This window comes from Thalia democratica, chromosome 6 (assembly GCF_965202585.1).
Source record: "Thalia democratica chromosome 6, ktThaDemo2.hap1.1, whole genome shotgun sequence".
In the NCBI taxonomy this organism is placed as follows: domain Eukaryota; kingdom Metazoa; phylum Chordata; class Thaliacea; order Salpida; family Salpidae; genus Thalia; species Thalia democratica.
The window spans coordinates 21485828-21497981 of record NC_139170.1 but is presented as its reverse complement, the minus strand read 5'-3'; the positions used below and the strand labels follow the sequence as shown (position 1 = coordinate 21497981).

The following is a 12154-nucleotide window of genomic DNA, read 5'->3' as shown; positions in this document are numbered from 1 at the left end:
GTTTGTTAGATATAAGGCCGTAACCTTTAGAAGTCGAAACAGAACTAGATGTAAAAATAGCTCTCGGTTTGGCTGCACGGTATATATTTTCCGTTATTTTCTTTGTGTTTCTTTCGATCTGGGTCGATTTTTAACCTGCATAAAGCAAAATAAAAAAAAACAGACATTTCTCAGGCCAATTAGATTTTATATAATTTAATCTGTCAATTTTAGCTTTAAAAATTTTATCAATTAAAGGGTTAGGATATCCGTTCTTTAAACGCATTTCTTTTGTAGCAATGAGTTCAGTTTAAAAAATTCTTAAAATAAATTCTTAATTAAACCTTTTTTTTTCTCTTACTTAAATAAGATTAAGAATTTAAATGTTGACATAAGAACGAATTAAAACTTTGTCACACTGTATCACACTGATGTAAATTTGTTGAAATGTTATTTTTGTTGAATAAAAGACTTTGTTTGTTTTATTATTATATAAAACACGTTTTCTCTTAAAATTCGTAATAACAATAGTACTCGATTAAAAAATTAATTTAATTATTTTGCTAATATTTTATACTTTGTTATGATTAGACTAATATAACATTTATTAAAAATCATACTTATCATACTTTTTACAAACTGGACACTTTTTTTTAAATAATTAAGTTTGTTATAAACATAAAATATGCTAAAGAACTTAAGATAGATTTTAAAAACTTGGCTTTTTAGTTTTTATAGATAAATTAATATTCAGTATAATTACAAAAAACAGACGTCAGGGGTCACTGTTAGAGCTACTAGTTTTAGTTAACAACCAAACCGACCTCATGAAATTTTGAAAAGTAACGATCAATATTCACTTACTTAGGATGTACTTAAAATTTACTAGAAAATTAAGCATTTTGAATAATTAAGGATCTTTTAATACCATCATGACTATTAAAAAAAGGCTTCGTTTTTTTTAGATTTAAAACAAAATAGCTTAATTTATAAACAAAGGGTGAATAACTTATAGCCCACGGGCCGAGTCCAACCCGCCAAGCAGAAACATATGGCTCGAAACGTAATTTTAGCTGAAAAATTGTTGTTAAATTTAAAATTGTGCAAAATAGATAAAATAGAGCTTATTTAAAAAAAGTTTTAAAACAATCTCATAGCTTGATTTTTTTATACAGAATAGTGCTTGTTAAATGATTATTTCCTAACTAATTTGATTTTTTAATGTTTTTATAATCATTACTCCATAATTTTAAAACTACGCTGCCCGCGTATGACTTTTTCTGATAAATCTTATCTGCCGAACAGTTGTCCATTCTATTTACTAAATCTTAATGCCGCCTGGCTATAAAAATCGTAATAGAATAACTTGTTTTGTAGATTCAACACCTTCAAGAGTCAACAGCAGTTGTTGAAGAAATGAGGCAAAAAGTAGAAGCTATTGATTCCTTAAAGCAAAATGTCATTCAAAACTCACACCACATAAACGGAATATTTAGCAAACAAGAAACTTATCATAATAGGCTAACATTAGCTGATAGCAGTAGAAACGATTTAACTACAAAGTTTTTACGACTTCAAATGCAGCATGATAGTCTAAAGTAAGACTACTTAATAGTAATATTTTGCGTAAAACTAAAATAACAGTTCTAAAACAAAAAAAAAATCGTTTCGAAAAGATCTGCTGAATGTTTTTCAAATTTGTAAATGCTTTTTTTTAAGTTTTTTTAACAATACATTTTTTTGAATTTTTTTTAACTGATAATTAAATAAGTTACTTGTTAAAACTCTAAATATGTGTCAGATCACGCTTAAATGAAACAAATCATCGAGCGGACGGACAAGATGACATTTCAAACAACCTACTTTATCAACTGCGTAGTTTTAAACACAGCTCTAATTTAAATTTTACACAAATACGTTCATTAATAAATTCACATGAAAGCAAGCTGTCAAACCTTAAAAAATATTCCGACAAGATCAGCAACGACAACATTGAGCTTGATGGCAAAATTGTATCATTAAAGTCTGATTTTGAAGTTGAAAAACTTCAGTTGAAAGTTAAAGTTTCTAAACTGGATGATAAAATAGTTAGAGTCAAGTCAGATATAGAAAAGCAAGCACGTAAAGTTAGAGAAGTTGAAAGTAGTTTAAGAACAATCGAAAACAAACCTGTTGAAAAAGTTGATACCACTCAAATTGAAATTGACATTGAAGATATGAGAAGCAAGATTTTTGAACTTGAAGATTACACAAACAGCAAATTTTCTAACTTTAATTTACAAGTTTTAAAGTTAGACAATAATATTACCCACCTAAATAATAAAAACATACATTTTAAAAGAAGAGTTAGCCAGTTTGAAGTTAAAATCCTTAACGTAGAAAACTCTGTAAATCGTCTTGAGCAATTAAACAACGAAATGGATAACAAAATAAACGCAATTAACAGCAGCCTTAACTTTAATGTTAGTTTTTTTTAATAACCTTAAATATTAAAAAAAAAAGAAAATATTAAACTTTTACAACTTTAACTTTATCAAAAAACTAAGTATGCAAAATGTTACAGTTAATAATTTATAATGTTTTATTTTAATTTTTAGTTTGCATCACTTTTGAAGTAACTAATATAAAAGTTCGTTGTTTATTATACTAACTTTTTGAAGTTTATTAATATGTATTAATCATTAAAACAGGATAAGTCATTAATAAAAACCAATGAAGACTTACAAGAAATTCGTATGAATATAAACCAAGCTCAAAAACAAATTAAGGCAAGTTAAACTTTTTACTTTACTTATGGTTTTAACAACAGCAACTAAAAAAAGGATTTTGGTAGTCTTTGAATGCTTTTTTATGAAAAATTCTTAAATATGACTACAATGACAAACTACATTTGAAATTCCATAAAAAAATATTTTTTTAGAGAACATTTGAACATTTAAAGTTACATTGCAAATTTAAAGTTTAGTTTATAGTAAAACTTTATAACCATTTTTTATCAAAACAGCCGTGTTTATGATAAAACACTCGACAAATTTACTTTTGCTTTGCACAGCAGTTAAGTATTTGTTTTGTTATTCGGTACATTAAAAAAACTCTAATGTATCTAAACTTAAGTATAATTTTTTGTAAGTAGCTACGTCAACTTAATGTTTTTCTAAATTTATCTTAGTATAAAGTTAACTATCTGAGAAAAGTAGAGTAAAAAATGTATTACATCATTTAGAAAATCCTGCAGTATGTTGTGACCGTTGCTGCATTTTAAAATTACTTAGCAGCATTATACACATAAGAAAACTATTGTGATATTGAAACTATTAAATAAAGAAAAATAGTTTATAGTCTTTTATGTAATATAAATAACTATTTTTGTAATTAAAAACCACCAATTACACCAAAAAACTTTGAATTTTTTTTAATTTTGTTAACGACTTAAAAACTTACTAGTTGCTTAACTTTTTTTTTTAACAGAAGTACAAAAACTTGCTTACTAGAATAGAAAAGACAGAAAACAAGAATTCCGATGATATTTTAATAATTTTCGATAGTTTTACTAATCATTCTTCAGCAATTCATAAGTTAAGAAAAAAACTTAAACATGCACCTATTGGTCAGTAAAAACATGTTTTTTTTTTAATAACGATACCTATGAAAATGCTGTTTTTTAAACAATAAAACAATAAAAATAATTTCTTTATGTCTTTTAAAGTTTTGTTTTTGTAAGTAATATAAGTGTCAATAATTTTTCTATAAAATCTGTTAAAATTTATACATAAAACAGAAAAACAAGTAAATATCTCAAGAGAACTTATTACTGAGTTAGAACAGTTATCTGATAAGCAAGAAGAATTAACACAAGAACTTGGATTACTTAAAAAACTAAGGAAAAAGGATAAAATTTTATTGGATCAAACAAGCGAGTCATTAGCTCATCTAAAGCACCAGTAATTTTAGTTATTTTAATTTTTGCTATTTTCTCGATATAAATGTATACATTAAACAAAAATAGTTTTAATTCATTGAAAAAACTAGGTACACACTAATTACACAGTTACAAAAGACAATAGTAGTATATTCTAAGGTTTAGAAATTGTTAAGTTATACTTTTTTTTTTAATTGAAAGTTTTTTGAAGTTTTATGATTTATATACGTATTGAGTATAAGTTACTATTTTTGTGTCTATAAATATCTAAACTTAAGCTATTTGCAACTAAAAAGTTTAACTAACTGTAAAACGTAGTTTTTTTAAACATAAAAGTGTTCTTGCATTATAAAAACTAGTTTTCACTTATAAAAAATTAATGTAAGTGAATAATCTAAGTTACTTATTTTTATGTTTAAGTAAAACAAAAAGTTTTTTAATTTTTTTTTTCCCTTAACTTTTTTTTTTTTATAAAATCTAATGAATCAACTACTTTTAAACGTAGTTTCTAACTGTTGAAAGTTGGAAAAATGATAACAAAATTTAGAATATATAATATAAATTTCTTATGGTAGATTTAACTTTTTTGTTTTTGATATGTAGAACATTTGTGTGAATAAAATATTAAAGTCTTACTACAATTTTTATTTAGTTTTAAATATAAAAATATAATTAGAATAATATTTTGTTCAATCAGGTTAAACTAAGAGAAGAACTTAACCAAAAAAGTATGTCGTAAATTTTACTTTTATTTTTAATAAAGTAAAATCAATTGTCATTACAATTATACACAAAGAATGTATTTTTTTTGTTGTAATCGCTAAAATATAGAGTAACCGAGCTTTGCTTAACTAAAGATAGCTAAACAAACTACAAGTAAACAACAATTATTATGTAACTTAAATTTGATTGACATAGTTTCAATTACAGGTGAGCATACAGTCCAGCTTACACAAATAACCTTTGTGTTTGTGCAAGTTAAACCAAAGTAATATAATCAAATATGAGTAGTTATAAAGTTAAAGCAGTTGTAAGCATTTTCCTACAGAATATCAAAATAATATTACCATAGTACCAGTTTGTATACCTATAGCTAAATATACATAAATAAATCTTAATAGCTGTTTTTTTATTAAACTTGTCAAAAGATATACAACCTCAAAAAAACTAAAGTAATAAAGAAACGAAAAAGGAGTGTTTACATATATGTATTAACTGAATTCACAACAAGTTAAATTTATAATAAGTAATATAGTAATGTTTGCAATTTTAACATTTTATACCAATTTAATCTTTTATTGTTATCTTATATGAAATATATAAATCAAAAACTATATAACGATGAATTAATTTAGCTTAAAAAACGTTTTTTTTTTGACAAAGTTTATTTTAACTAAGCATAACTTTAAGGTTTAAAACCTAAATTAAGTTTTGTATATTTGTATTTAAAAGAACAATTTCTCTACAATACATAACTGTTTTTATAAGGTACTTTTTATATAAAACATATTATAAACACATTAAACTTTTATATTAAGTTAGTTTTTGATTTATTATACTTCAAGTTACTCTAGTTGTCAACAAAAATATCTGTATTGCTTAATAATATTCTGTAGATTTTATGCATCAAAAATATTTTATTATAAGTTAGTTTTCTAAAAAAAAAAGTTATTTTTGATTATTAATCGAAAATATTTTATGAATATGTGCTAAAGTTTCAACGCGTTTTAATGATGTACTAAATATCGAATTTTTTTTTGTTTTTTTTAGTGTTATTAAGTATAAAAAATTAACTATTTACCATAAATGCAATAATTACTACTAACGGTTAGTAGTATATGTTATTAAAGATAACATATATCAGTATATGTTATCTTTAATTACTTTAAAATTTTGGTTTGGTTTTAAAATGTAGTTTGTTTTGCATAAGATAATATCAGCAAGTAAAGTTGTATTGTTATTTTAATGTACTTTTCTCCTACTTCTCAGCAATATTTAAATAACACTTAAACATATACATTTTTTAAAATTACCTAATCTGATCCTCTACAACTTTAGATCATATCAAGACCGAATACAAGAAAATACAAACAAAAGAAATCGGCTTCGAGATGAAATAAATCAAAAAATTAGGCAATTAGAAATAAATCACAACGAGCATCAGACAACTATAAACGATCTAGAACTAGTTTACCATATTTTTTTCAAAACAGAACTATTCTGTAGATTAAGATATTTAGTATTTTAATGTTGTATTAAAGTTATATTTACTACTTTAATACAGATCTTTTATAGACAAACATTATAGAGTCTACACACAATACTAATGAGTGATCAGATATTGTTTTTTACATTTAAAGTCTTTTACAAACACTACTAAGGTATATAGATTAATAGACTAAAATATTTAGAACTTTCTATTTTATTTTGGCTTTAATCACTTTTAAAATAGTATGAAGTACAAAATATTTACAAATGTAAACTGTTTAGAATAAGTTTCAATAAGGAATTTGCATAATCAGGTTGTAATGGAAGGAAGAAGTAAGTGGAATGAAATAAAAAGTATAAGCAATGGGCTAAAAGTGCTTAGAAACGAAATACTAGAAATGTTTATGTCAAACAATAATAGAACAATTGTTTTCAAAAACTTATTCAATCAGTATGAGTCTACAGTAAATACATTATTATGTGTTCTTTTATATATAGTTTTTGAACTATTTAGTAACTTCATCGACTATTTTTCTACTTTTATATTACTTGATATCATATATACTAATAGTAACATTGTACATCTTAGCAGTAATACAAATGACCAAACAGTATTGTATTTATTTATTGTTCTTTTTAATTAAAAAAAAACAGATATGCAACTGTTTAACAGTAAAACGTTTCAATAAATACCATCATGATCATTTGTATACACAACAAACAATTAGCTTTTTTTAACGCAAGTAAAGATAAATAATCTAAAATCAGCTACATGGAATTAAAGGTCAACTAGAATCCCATAGAGAAAAGTTTCAGCGAATAAATGAAGATCGTCTAGGAGTTGAACAAACCCTTGAGCAATTAAGGATTGAACGATCTTCCAATCAAGATGAAGCTATACAAATGGCACATAATTTACAGGAGTTAAGAGAAAAAATCAATTATGTTGAACACCTACAAGGTAGCAAGAAAGGAGAAAAAAAGTAAATGCAACTTTTAAGAAGATTTTTCTAAACAATTACATTTTTTAAGTATACAGCCTTGTGTAAGGCTTTAATTTCAAAGAGAAGTAAAAATATTATATTGTACTTAAATCTTGCTGAAATTATACCATTGTTTTGAACATAAGACTTTAACTTTTACTCACCTAATCACTTTAATTTTATAAATTATGATAGTAGCTTTTATTTTCAAAGAATAAATTTGTTTTTAAAACCGATATCTTAACTAATTTAGCTTTAAAATTTTTAAGTAAACTTTTCGTGTATATAATAAAGATATTTATTGGATAGTTCATTAGTCATATAATTTAATTCTTCTCTTGTCTTAGAAACATTTTTAATTGTTAATTTTTACGCATTATAATAGATCTCTAATAAAACAGTTTTATCTGATCGTTTATTAAAATTAAAAATTTTGTATAATATATTATCTTCTGCATGTACTTTAACCTGGAAAGCTAAATCTAAATGTAGTAAAAATACAGACGATCTAGATTACTAAAAAAAATATTATACAAGAAGTTGATAAGTTTAAATTGTTTGATTAGCAAACTGTTACATGAGTAAAATAGTAAAAATTTAAACAGTAAAAAATCGTTTACTGAAGCTTTATCGGTTGTCGAGGATAAATTAGTTTCTAACGAACATAAGATTGCAGCTTTGCAAGAGTCTGCTTCTTCTTTAAATGATGTAATCCAAAAAGCAAGAAACTCTATTGAATCTCGTGACATAACTCTAAATGCGAGAAATAGAGACCAAATTCTAAGATATCAGGACTTAAGAAATTTAATGGAAAGTATTCAGCAACAAATGCGTGAAACAGAAGTATATTTTTTTGAAATTAAAATTGAGAAAACTTTAAATAAAAAGTAACAAAAATGTGTAACAATACAATTATTTTAACAAAAATTTAAAAATATATAAAGCTGTATTAACTACACAAAATAAATAATCCTTAAACTAGTATTAAGTTCTATTAAAGTTGCACAAACCTTAAGAACCGCTTTATAAGCTTTTTATTTAAATACAATGTTTAAAGTATAACACATCTTAAGAAAATTATTTATTTTAAAAACACTGTTCTCCAATAGAGTCAGCTAAACACAACGAAACAAAAAGTTCAAGTTCTCAGCAACAAAAAAAAATCAAGTGAATTAAATGAGGGTGAATGAAAAGCTGATAAAATTGAAACAGTGCATCTGAACATGCAATGACGTCATATGTTTAAGGACGCAATGACGTCATCATATTTTCAGTTTTTGTTATCACCTTTTGGTTTTAACTTTACATCAGCTTTTTTTTCATCTAATATTATAAAGTTTTGTTCCGATTAACATGTAACTAATTTTATTTACATTTTAATAAAATAAACTATGTATTGAGTTGCTAAGAAATTTTTTTTTCAAGTATAATTAGAGTATTTAATTATTTTAGTAATACTGTTTAAGTATTTGAATATTTAAAGGAAGGTGTTTATTTTATTATGTTGAAAAAAAGCTAAGTCTGAATTTTTTTTGTAGAAATAATTTAAAATCATAAACGGATTCACTATTCATAATTAAAACTTTTGCATGACTAATGTATAATTTTTTATCATTTAAATTACTCGACATAAAAAAAAACAGTTCTTAAAAGTTTTATTTCATCAAAATAGTTTAATATGTAAAGTTAAAGCACGCAATATGCATGTTATTAAAAAGAAACACTACATTTAAAATTAAATATGTTTTTCTTCACTTCAATATACCATTTTTTTTCTTTTAAAAAATAACTTTTAAATTATAGAAAAAAGTGTCTAGTCTACAATCTACATACATTTAAAACGGGTAGCTGTCAAACTTGCACGAGCGTACAAAGTTGCACGAAGAAATTTTTGCACGAAGAAAGTTTTGCACGAGGGGATGAAATTGCACAAAGATAAAATTGCACGAGGAAATTTTTGCACGAAGGGTCACTTTCACACGAAGACATTTTCGCACGAGCAGTCAATTTTGCACGGAGACATTTTTGCACGGGTTAAATTATATTTTTAAATTTTAATTAATTATTGTTATTATTGTTGGAGTTTATTGTGCGGAGATGGACTCGGGTATTAAAACCTGAGCCGCTTAAACAGTACACACGAAAAAAGAAACAAACAAATTACATTCAATGAAAATTGAAAAACTAAACATAACATAGTAAAAAATTACAAACAAATAGTCCTGTATGATCAATTATAACTTAGTATGCTCAAAAAATAAAACGAAATAAATTCTCATATACAAACTTATGCATAGACTATAAAAGATTAAAGATTTACAAAAATTATATATAACAACTTATAATGTGTAGGGGGAAGGCGAAGGGAATAAAAATTAATCTTAGTGATACTAACGCTTTAAAATAAGTAAATAGAAATTACTTCAAACCATCCTTATAAATTTAATTAATTTTTTTTAGTTTTATTTTTTTACTCACTGTTACCACTAACCCTTACCCTCGGTCGGTAACTTATTCTTTTTTTTTTTTTTTACTATCACTGTTACCCCTAACTCTTACCCTCATTCAGTTTTTTTTTCTTTTTGTTTTTTTTATTAATTTATCATTAACTTTTTTTTTTGTTTTATTTTTACTCTCGTGCAAAAATTTAACTCTTGCGAAATTGACCCTTAGTGCAAAATTGTTATCGTGCATTTTTGTGCACTCGTGCAAAAGTATCTTCGTGCAATTTTTTTTTCGTGCTATTTAGTCCCCCCGTGCAATTTAGTAACCTCGTGCAATTTTGTCTGCGTGCAATTTTGACCCGTTCCCATTTGAAACAGATTTTTTTTTGTTTAAAATAACAATAGCTCTGTATTAGTAACATTATTGTAGTACTTAGCAGAAATACTTACATACAATTAAAAATTAGAAAATCGGAAGAAAAACTATTTAAGCAAAGATGAGTTCAAAAGGACGCTTGAAAAATACTTATCAAAAGAAAAGTTAGACATATTGATTGATTCAAAGCTAAATGGATACGTTTCACAAGATACTTTCGATCTTAAACTGTCATCACGTCTTAAGTCTTATGTTGAGCGCCAAAGCTTTGAGTCAGCACTAGCTAACGAAACATATACTGACAGTGATTCACTTAAAAGTATTATCAGCGAAAAGCTAAAATCTTATGTTACCAGAAGCTCGTTTGACGATGTTATTACAATGTTCGCAGAAGACGTTAACAACATGACGATGGGAGTGACGATATTGCGAAGTGATATGGAGTCAGAATTTGAAAACTTATTCAATGAGTTGATATTTTTTAAAAAGGTTAATTTTACTACTTTGAATAGAAAGTATATCATTTTAAGAGTCTTATTGTTTATTACTAAGGTAATACTATTTAGAAAATATATAATTTATTCATGTTTTTACAGAGGTTAAAAAAACTAGATTTAGATGATATCAAAAACTCAATTGCAGTTCAAAACACAGCATACACAATGTTATCAAATCATACCTCTGTTTTAAGTAGTCAGCTAGACACAAGCATCAGAAAGTGTCTAAATCTAATAAAATTGAATTCTTTCGACATAAAAAATCTTAAAACTGCAACTAAAAACAAGTATTTTTTAATGCATAATAAGTCATTTTAAAACTACTTTTAAGTTTAGCTTCGATTAAGTTTAAGAAATGTTTAAGTATACATAACTTTAATTATATATATTTTTTAAGTTTATTTATATAATTTGCAGTGAGATTGAAGAAGATAGAATAAATGAGCTGCTCAGTAACTTCTCACAGGCTCTTGAAAATGTAGAATTAAACCTTGCATCTATTCAAGCACCGATTCCATCAATAAGCAGTGAGGATCTTGCACGATATGAAACGAAGTTTGGATCTTTCAAAAATGTTATCGAGAAAAAGATAGATGTTTGTTTTTAACTTGATTTTAACTATTTTAATAACTATAATAATTGTTAATAACTTGTGTTTTATCATAAAGAACAAGACACTCGGTATACTTTAAATGAGAAATTTTTTTTGATAACTTCACTACTACAATTTTAGGTTTGATCCTAATGTTTTAATTAAAAAATATATAAATATGCAACAGAAAATGAGACTGCAAGTCAACACTGTGATTCAAAGTGTTAATCAAGCAAGACAAACTCTTGGTAGAAAAAGTGATGTGGGTCACACTCACGAAACGAACTTAAATGATGACTTATTAGCTACCATCAACAAGGAAATAGCTCAAGTAAGGCAGAATGTAACAGTTCTTTACAAAGATGTTCTAGAGTTCAAACAATTCAATGCAGAAAATGTAAAAGAAAACAAAGACGAGTACAGTGAATTACAAAACAATGTTAGAATATTTATTTTAATTAAGCTGTTATAGATTAATAATTATTTTTCTTAATATAGCCAAACGTTTAATTTGTAAACTTATAAAAAATAAGGTTTTAGTCTGCTTAGTATAAAATATTTTTAAAATAGTTGTTTTTTAATTTCATTTGAAAATTAACATTTTAAAATTAGCTTAAGCACCCAGAAGTAATATTGATTGATCTACTTAGATTATCGTTTAAACAGATACCTAAATAAAATGTTTAAATAGTTGAAGATCTTAAACAATTTTTAAGAGTTCATGAGTACGTAATTTAGTTGTTTTTTAATATTTACATTTTTTTAATTTAATAATAATAACAAAGTTACTAAGTTTAACTTATTTGAATTGAGAAAACATAAAGATTTAACAAACCAAGTTAATTATTTTATAAAGTTTTTTTTTCTGCTATATATTAGCACCAGCTTATATAAAAATGTTATAAGTACTAAAAAAAGACTTTTAAAATTAATATTTCATTTAAAATATTTGAATAAAAAAAAAATTACTTGTTTATTAAGCAATCAAAGCATACTATAAAAATGACGTAAATTATAAATGGATAAAGACAAAATTATCTTAATAAACAATAAGTATTAGCCTCGATAAATTATAAAGCTCGTTATATATTCTTAGAGTTTGTTTACCACATTGAAAAATTCTTGATTAGATAAAAAGTATTAGCTTAAATTTTAT

The 12154-nt window shown here is 24.8% G+C and overlaps 1 protein-coding gene across 1 annotated transcript in view; it reads left to right on the top strand.

Moving 5' to 3' along the window:
* Window positions 1–1446: 1446 nt before the first annotated feature.
* LOC145837985 (uncharacterized) overlaps window positions 1447–12154 on the top strand; it is a 31977-nt gene continuing 21269 nt past the window's right edge. Inside the window, exons 1-14 of the mRNA XM_082945495.1 lie at window positions 1447–1577; window positions 1781–2441; window positions 2670–2747; window positions 3448–3586; window positions 3758–3920; window positions 5957–6086; window positions 6421–6570; window positions 6875–7089; window positions 7695–7932; window positions 8199–8271; window positions 10001–10398; window positions 10506–10693; window positions 10824–11001; window positions 11186–11437. Coding sequence (XP_082801621.1) covers window positions 1558–1577; window positions 1781–2441; window positions 2670–2747; window positions 3448–3586; window positions 3758–3920; window positions 5957–6086; window positions 6421–6570; window positions 6875–7089; window positions 7695–7932; window positions 8199–8271; window positions 10001–10398; window positions 10506–10693; window positions 10824–11001; window positions 11186–11437 — 2883 coding nt within the window. The 5' untranslated portion in view covers window positions 1447–1557. The remainder of the gene's footprint in view (window positions 1578–1780; window positions 2442–2669; window positions 2748–3447; window positions 3587–3757; window positions 3921–5956; window positions 6087–6420; window positions 6571–6874; window positions 7090–7694; window positions 7933–8198; window positions 8272–10000; window positions 10399–10505; window positions 10694–10823; window positions 11002–11185; window positions 11438–12154) is intronic.